The sequence below is a fragment of the Coenobita brevimanus genome, chromosome 26, assembly GCF_032717465.1.
Source record: "Coenobita brevimanus isolate Jiangsu-jjx chromosome 26, ASM3271746v2, whole genome shotgun sequence".
Taxonomy (NCBI): Eukaryota; Metazoa; Arthropoda; class Malacostraca; order Decapoda; family Coenobitidae; genus Coenobita; species Coenobita brevimanus.
The window spans coordinates 48,563,185-48,571,921 of NC_136979.1; the positions used below are offsets into that span (position 1 = coordinate 48,563,185).

At 42.8% G+C, this 8,737-nt stretch overlaps 1 protein-coding gene across 1 annotated transcript in view; it reads left to right on the plus strand.

Moving 5' to 3' along the window:
* LOC145394109 (cysteine and glycine-rich protein 1-like) overlaps positions 1 to 7,477 on the plus strand; it is a 46,657-nt gene extending 39,180 nt beyond the window's left edge. Inside the window, exons 3-6 of the mRNA XM_080268089.1 lie at positions 1,533 to 1,687; positions 2,721 to 2,847; positions 3,449 to 3,586; positions 6,920 to 7,477. Of these exons, the coding sequence (XP_080124215.1) occupies positions 1,533 to 1,687; positions 2,721 to 2,847; positions 3,449 to 3,586; positions 6,920 to 6,984 (485 nt within the window). The 3' untranslated portion in view covers positions 6,985 to 7,477. The remainder of the gene's footprint in view (positions 1 to 1,532; positions 1,688 to 2,720; positions 2,848 to 3,448; positions 3,587 to 6,919) is intronic.
* The last annotated feature ends 1,260 nt before the right edge of the window (positions 7,478 to 8,737 follow it).

The following is an 8,737-nucleotide window of genomic DNA, read 5'->3' on the forward strand; positions in this document are numbered from 1 at the left end:
CCCATGTGGAGAGGATGGAGAGCGAGAGACTAACGAGGAAATGGAGGGGGGGAGAGGGAAGGGGAGGCCAAGGATGAGATGGAGGGATGGAATGGGGAGGTATATGAGGGAGGGCGGTGTGAGCTTGGAGCAGGGCATTGAAATGGCCGGGGACAGGGCGACATGGAGGCAATTTGTTTGTGGCCACCCCTTATGGGATTAAGGCATCTGGTAATATATAGATAGAAGAACTATTGCGTGCTTGTTCTAACCTGACGGAGGTCCTTAACCCGATTCATCCCAGCTGATGACCATGTTTGGTCAGATTGGAAGGCTGATTTGACTAATAACAAAGGGGATTCTTTCCTACCTTACAACTATGGCTTATTACATTTTATGAAACTCAGGTTGTGATAGTTTCTCCATTCCTTCGTGAAAACATACCAACTGATTTTGTTGAGCTGAAATTGTGTACAAGATTGCATGTTTGTACTTCAGTCTTCACCTTGCACCCATCAAACTCACTGTAACCAATCTAGAGTGAGTATTGAAGTGAAAATTTTTTCCACTAAACAATGCTTCCAAAATGAGTTAGCTGCAATGGAGACTGATCTATCTTACAGATAGATAACGATCATCATCATCTGGACCGTTTCCATCCAAGGGGGTGAGGAGTAGCAACATCCAGACAGCTGTCTATATAAAGATCATTCATGAAAATTTCCTGAGGCCGGGCTGCTGGCTGACTGGAGGATCATAGTTACATCATAGCTAGATAGCAGAAAAAGTTTACCGCTTCAGAATGTCTGATCATTTTAATCTGGCCAACTCCAGATCATTTGGGCTGGTTGACAAGACATCCTTGAGACATGCACATCTCAATGAAGCATTTGATTTTTTGCCACTTGGTTGTTGAGATGTATATTTTACTGCTGCTTTGTGGTGAGACCTGTATACCCCCTGTCAGCTTAGGTCCACGCTGGCATGCCCATCTGTCAGCTTTGGAGCACATCATAAGTGACAGTCTTCCGGCAGATTGCCTCTTGTCCACCACCTGCACATCAGTTTCTGACAGTGCAGTTATTCACTTATGGCTGCCTGAAGTATACAGTACATTATGAATGATATTCATGAAGAACATCCACCTCCAATGATTGAAAAAGATATTTAAAAAGAAAATGAAGAAGGGGAGATCACCGAAAACACTCGCCGTGCAGTCACTAGTGGTGTGTTTGCATCAGTGTGAGCACTTGAGAAACTGACAAACTTTTACTGTACTTCAGTGACAGAATTTACAGATATTGTTTATTTAAAAAAAAACATTTAAGTTATCCATACTTTTAAATGGTACAAAATATTTGTCCATTATCGAGTGAAATTACTGATCTTATTATATTCCTGGCCATTCAGTTTCATGAGGCTTCTGGACAGCAGCACCATCACAGAGTATAAGGATCCACTAAATTTTGTTTCTCTCCCCCCCATCACTCTCTTTTTCTACCTTGTGCATTATCAGCTGGAAAGTTACTAATAAAGTACTTTTTCTTTCCCAGCCAACTGCAACAAGCTCCTGGACAGTAGCACCTTCACTGAGCATGATGAGGAGATGTACTGCAAGAGCTGCTACGGCCGCCTCTTTGGACCCAAGGGTTATGGTTATGGGGTTGGTGCTGGGGTGCTCTCCATGGACGATGGCACAAAATATCAGGTCTGCAATTTCTGTAGGTGGCAAAATAATGATGGAGAGCAGTAACTCCCAATGCTGAGGAAGGCATCACTTTTCCTTTGTTTTCATCATCTTATCTTCTGTATTTATTGCATGATGCTGGATCCTATGAGGGGCGGCCTTGGCAAAAGACCCTCCTGGCATTTTTGTCCATAGTCACTGTGGTAATGAAAGCACTTAGAGGTAGACTGCAAAATAGTGCTGATTTTGTGTGTGGGATGTGTCGGGTAGAGCATGTAGGGATTGTCAGGCATCAAAGGACTGATCTTGTTGGAGAATCTCTTGAGTGTGTGGAGTTTTGTTATTTGGGGGATATATTGTGTGCTGGAGCTCGGGCTGGAGCTAGCTCTGTGCTTGGGTAAGGAGTGGATGGAGGAAGTTCAAAGCTGGAGAGACTGCTGCTCCTGACACTGAGAGGGCTCACCCTCCATGCAAAGGGTTCTTTGTATGTGGTATGTGTTAGGAGTGTAATGCTGTATGGCAGTGAGACCTGGGCAGTAAAGGAAAAGGATATTTTTAAGCTCAAACATACAGAAATGCCTGTGATTAGGTGGATGTGTAGTGCATCCTTGAATCTGAGGCCTTGAGGGGGGGGGGGGCATGATTGTGGTTAAAGAGGTGAGAGGAAGGATGGGACGGGAATATATTGGTATTGTGGTGTGGAGGGGTAGATTGAGATGGTTTGGGCATGTTGAGGGGATGGAAGATGACAAAGGGGTGTGGAAGATGCGAGCTTTGAATGTCGGATGTAAGGCTGCGAGAGGCACACCAAAAAAAAAAAAAAAGGCCTAGGACGAGATCATAGAATGTGACCTCAGGGATAAAGGACTGAATTGGCAGGCTGGCAAAGACTGAACATTGGGGACAGCTGCCATTAGGTGACCAAGGCCAATGAATGCAAGCATGTTGGAGTCTTTATAAACGATATACAGTAGTACGATCTTACTTATCGTATGTATAATAGTACAGTATACTGTAGAGGGAAATATGATGATGACGATCCTCTTTCCCATAGAATGGTCCACCAAAGAGCAATGTGCCAGCCACAATGGAGGCATATATAGCACCACTGAAGGAGCCGGCACCAGTGGTGAGGCCAGTCAAACCAAAGTGGGGAGGTGCCGATTACTGTGTCAGATGCTGTAAGTATCAGCAGTGTCCAACTGATAACTACTGTATGAAGTGAGGCTATGAATAGTAATCAATCTCTCTCTCTGGCAATGCATTATACAAAATTTTGGAAATTTAGATTTTTAAAAACTACTGTAATAATTCACTATGGTTGTTATTTAATGTGTACAGGTATTGGTAGATATATGGGTTCGAAATTAATAGTGATGTTACTTGGAGCTCAGACATCTTCAGGAACTGTATATATCACTGGTGTCATGAATCAACTCTTGGCCTTACTGTTTGACCAATACAGCCAGTTTGTTTGCACCTGAAGGAAGTGAACCATTCCCACAACTATTATCAAGTCATAGTTGCATGAAATTTTATAAGCCAGTTTTATGAGATAGGAATAAGTTTCTCTGATTACTAGTCAGTTCTGTGGCTCAGCCATCCAGTCTGACTGTACGAGTGTCTGGCCATCACCTGAGCTAAAAGGGGTTAGGGATCATCATCAGGTTAAACAAATACCCTATAATCCATCTTCAGATCACTGATGCTGTAACTTAAGTGACATTAAAGTAAGCACAGTGGACCACGACAGTAAAAAACTCCCACTGTTCCCTGCCACAGCCAAGCAAGTGTTCATGGCAGAGCGCAAAATGGCTGCTGGTGGAGCCTGGCATAAGGCCTGCTTTAACTGCCGTGAATGCCACAAGCAGCTTGACTCTCACTCTATCCGGGAGCGTGAACAGGATATCTACTGCAACCGTAAGTATTCACACATGGTCACTTAACTGTTATGCCATTGGCAGTTTTAATTGGTAGAATTAACGATACTAATCTCTTAAGTCTGTTTAGTTTTCTGTAGTCCAACCACTTCTTAATAGTTCAGTCTAGGAGAGACCTAGCAGTGAAAGAAACAGGTTTTAATAACCCCTTTGTTGAGAAAGGTCTCCCGTAAGCTGAGTAAAATAGTTTGTCATCATCAAGAATAAGAAAAGTAGACATCAGTGTAATGACAAGGGTCATAAGATTCTCATAAATTGTTAGGTATACTCGGTCAAAAAGTATCGGCGCACATGGTGCATGAAACAGTCTGACATCATAAGCAATGGATACTGCAGATTGTACTGTATGTTGATCCTACACCCACATAGGTAACCGTGCCATGATGAGGATTGAATTATATTTATTAATTGCATATTTAGATGTTGCAGGTCACATAATGGAAGAACCAGAGGTATTGACCAACGTGAGGACAGAGCTTGACTGTATCAGTTATGACCACTTGGAATATTCCGACAAAAGTCCTGGACGCTGAAGTTCCAGTTGAGATCTCTGATTGTTGTTTAGGGAACTTGGAACCATCCTGAGAAACTGTGTGGTATGGATTTTAATCACAGTTTTTCATTGAAGGTGAGATATGAATTGGTGATACCATGTACATAACCCACACTGCTGGGGGGGGGGGAAGGGGGGGGTCATCTGCTCCAAAGCCATACTGTTATGGTTTTTGCAACTTATCTGCCTCAGTCATGCACCTGGACAGTGTTCAGATGCTTTATGGAAACAGAGAGAGGGCCAACCCTGAAATTCAGGAGTGGCCTTGGAAGTGTTTGAGATGGATGTCACTTTTCCCTTTGGGGTAAGGTTCCTGGCTTGTTTGGTAGCAAGAGACTGGAGATGGGAATAGTGTCATTTTGAAGTGTCCCTACTGATTGACTCCTCAGTGTAGGGGACACCCATGAAGTGAGTTGTTCACAGAGGTTGACTGATAAGGATGTGTTAGTATGATCTCCCTCAGATGGCACTGCTCAGGGAGCCAGACCCACTTTGATATCCAAGACAACTGCTTAGGGAAGTTGACATGCAGTTCAGTTCTGTGTTAATTCGGACTGGATGGTGCAATATTAACAACAGAGTTTATTCCTTTACCTCTAAGTGCCGGGTGACTGTTATATCTTATGCAAAGTTTGTGGATTGGGGACGCTGGGTGACGGCTATAACCGTCATGAAGATGAAGAGTTGTTGAGCAGTATGGTTTTTAATTTGTTGCCCTAACTGCTATAGTTTCCGAGATTTTAAGGTTTGAAAACAGGCTACTTTCAGAACAATTCCTGTGCGGGGAGAAAGAGAGCACTGTGGTACGCAGTAAAAATAGCCCGGCGTTGGAGGGTTAAGGAGAGGGTAGCTGGACTCATGCTTGTACTGCATTAATAAGACCTTTTCAAGAAGTTAAGGCCAGGGTAAAAGTGGGTCTTCTAAAGACCCTGACTGTGTTGTCAAGAGCTCTGTGATTCAATGTTTCTCTATTTCAAAGTTATTGGCTACATCTGACAAGTCAAAGAGGAAATGCTATGTGCTGAAACAGCTATTGCAGTCCTCTTGTGCTGACTGTTAGGGTTGACCAACTTAGGATCAAGCTTAGAGTGAACATTAAACTAGAGGTGATCTATTCGACAAACAGAAAAAAAAATTTGGCAAGGGATCATGAGAAGATAGAGTCTGATCAGCTTGTGCTAAGTGGATCCAGTCTGCTGGGACAGGAATCACAAGGATGTCAGACAGGTTTTTGCAAATTCTAAGATTATGCCAAGCACCCCACTAAGTATCTGAGTTTGGCTAAATACAAGTGGTAGTAGCCAAAAGGGTAGTAAGGATGACTAGGTTGATGTGTCCTCAAACTAGAGGAGGAGAACCTGCAAGAAATCTCATCTACCACCTGGCATGTCCTCCCTTGGGATGCAGCTCTGTCTGAAGCCACCAGGGGTGAGAGTGAGTAGAGTGCTCCAAAGGGAATGCTGTATCACATCTAAATGTGTCCTGAAGTGTGAAAAGGCATGATGTTACACTCTAGTTGGTGTGATGTCCATGAGGGCAAGACTATGAGAAACATTTCTCCTGACTTAGGTCAAGACTAGGGTGTGTAAATCCCCAGAGATGACCAAGTAAATCATGCCCAGCCGAGTGATATGGATGACTAGTCAGTGTGACGTCTGGGAAGGAAACATACAATATGAGAATTCCCACCCATGGTCATGACTTGGGGGGTGGGGGGGTAAATCTGGTGAGACAGCTGAGCAAGACTTGCTCTTAAACAGGGAGAAGTGTGCTGGGTGACCTGCCTTCATCCTACAAGCACCAATTCAACCTGATGAAAGCCAAGGCAGTTCACCATCTAAAGATTTCTGGAGCCAGCTAAAATACAACACAGCCTACCCAGTGACCCACAAAGGCAGAGCCAGGAGGAAGATGCAGAGAAGCTCAGTGCCAGGCACAATTACTTTCACAGCAAGCAGAGGGAAACAGCATACAGAGGAATGTACATGCACAGAGGGAGCAAATCACAGACCAGGGAGAAATAAGACACAAAAAAGGAACAATACCCTGGGAAAAGAATGGAATCTTCCAGAAGGGGAGAACCAAGAAAAAGAAGAAAACAGAGAGAAAGAAGGGAAAAGGGGTGGCCCATGGGGGAAGCCATATTACACAGCAGTGAGTGGGAATCAGAGAAAAAATGACATACAGGACTTTGAATGCCTCACAGGTTGCTTTGCATGTGGTACAAAACACTATCTAAAAGCTCTGAAAGAATAAAGCAGATATGGAGGACAGGACTGGCAGTGACAGGCAGAACATGGCACTCGGACAGGAGTGGGGGGGGGGGGTAGTCATAGACAACTGAGTAGTGCTAAGTGCATACTCTGGATGGCTCTGCTGAGCTTCACTACAAGTGACGTAGAGGAGGTCCACTGAACTCAAAATATGAAAAATCACTAGACCCATCCTAGGTAGTACTTTTTATCAAGTGTATGGTTGCTCTCTCTCTCTCTCTCTATACTGTATTTATATATATGAGAGAGGGGTGTGTGAGCTGGGAGCAGGGCAATGAAATGGCCAGGAACAGGGTGACATGAAGGCGATTTGTTTGTGGCCACTTCTTACAGGATTAAGGTGTCTGGATATATATATAATCATAGTCTATACCTTAATGTACACTGGTTAAAATGGTTTACCATCTATTAGAGTCCTGTGTCAGGGTGTTTTGCACACTGGATAAAAAATGTATCAGGTCTCAATATATCCCTTTTCTTTGTTCAGCTTGCTATGGGAAGAACTTTGGTCCAAAGGGCTACTGGGGGTGGTCCTCTGCCAAGGTGTCGTAAGATACACGGGCCACTACGTTGGGATCACTTCATCAAACCTCTTCATGCACCTAGCATAGATCTAACTACTTCATTCTGTCTCTAAACCTGTATTAACTATAATACTAGAGTAACTTTGTAATTATTAACATTTGCTTACTATACTGGCACCCATCAACACTGTAGCTACAAAAATATATTAACCATGTTCTAGCTAATGTCATGGCTTCTAATTTTTAATTGTACAATGCTGGATACATTACATTTTTAGAAATTTTTGTTTGTGTGTCTGTCAGATTACTTCAACACTACCAGTGTGATTACTCCACACAAAACCACTTCTGACTGCATAAAGATAGTCAGTTCATTTTTTGAGTTGTTTACTTCTGTGTATAGACTTGCTCTTGACTATTGTAGTCCTTACCAAGTTGCAGACACTGATGGGTTAGGCCACATGGTCATAATCTTAGTGGCTTTGGAGTTTTCATAAAACCTCCTCTTTACCAATTTATTCTAAACATTACACTCAAGTATCCTCTTGTATGTGATTGATGCAAGCAATTTCAGTATTAACCATCCATCCATCCATCAACCAATCCAATGTCACCCCAAAGTTAGTATTAAGGTGTGATATACAAGATAAATTGCTGAGGCAAATGAATCCCCTGTGCCACTCAAGAATATGGCCCAGTCATGTGATTTTTTTTGTCTAAGATATATACAGAGTAGTGTTTGGCTGTGTTTTTGTGAAAGGAGTCAGTTGTAATGCTTGACAGTAAACGCAGTGAGAATGCACCTCCCCTCGCCCCCCTTAACAGTAACCTTCAACTAATTTTGTTTCATCACTTGATTCATAAGGAATAGGTTAAATTCTTTAATGGTCATACTGATCAAGCTTGGTTTCAGTATATAAGACTGTGAGAGTAGGTAATACTGTTATACAGAGGTAATTAAATACATAAACATTCCATCAGGTTAGGTCGTCATGGAACAGTGTGACTTTTTTGGGGGAAGGGGAGGAGGAATTAATTTCCAATACAGAAACATCACATAGTGGAGGGAAGCCAGACAATTAGCACAGATGATTTAAGGGTTATGACTTACTGACTACTTAGTATGCAGGACAGTGTTCTGGGATGCCACTGGAGGGCTATAGTTTTTTTGTTTACCTGATGAAACTAAACCACTCAACTAATACTGTACCAAGTTGTGATATGAAATTCAATAAATCTTAGTTATAAGGCAGAAATGAGTCTCCTTGTGTTACTAGTAAAATCAACCCTCCAGAGCAACTAAGGGGCAGGGTGGCTCAGTGGTAGAGCGCCTGAGTTGAGACCAAAGGGTCGAGAGTTTGCACCCCGCGCGGGTAGCTGCCCTGCTGGGGGAGGTAATGCTCTCTTGTCACCTAGTGGGCCTATATGATGTATGAAGGCCTAGCTTGAGGAATTTAGTTCCCCATATATATATATATATATATATATATATATATATAAATCACCCACAGCAATTAGGCCATCAACTGAGCTTACCAGGATGAATCTATGTCCAATTCAAAAAATGGCACGGCACTATAGATGAATCCTGTTACCCAGAGTTCACATAGCTTGTAAGACTGTACAACCCCAGTTTGAAAGGGCATTCATTTGGTATGCTGAAGTTTGCACGGATTATATTTTTATGCCTGTTACTGACCTTAGATAACTACTGTGGAGGCCTATTTGAGCTGCCTCAGTGTTGTTGTGTTACTCTTATTCCCAAGTTTATAATGCAAGCT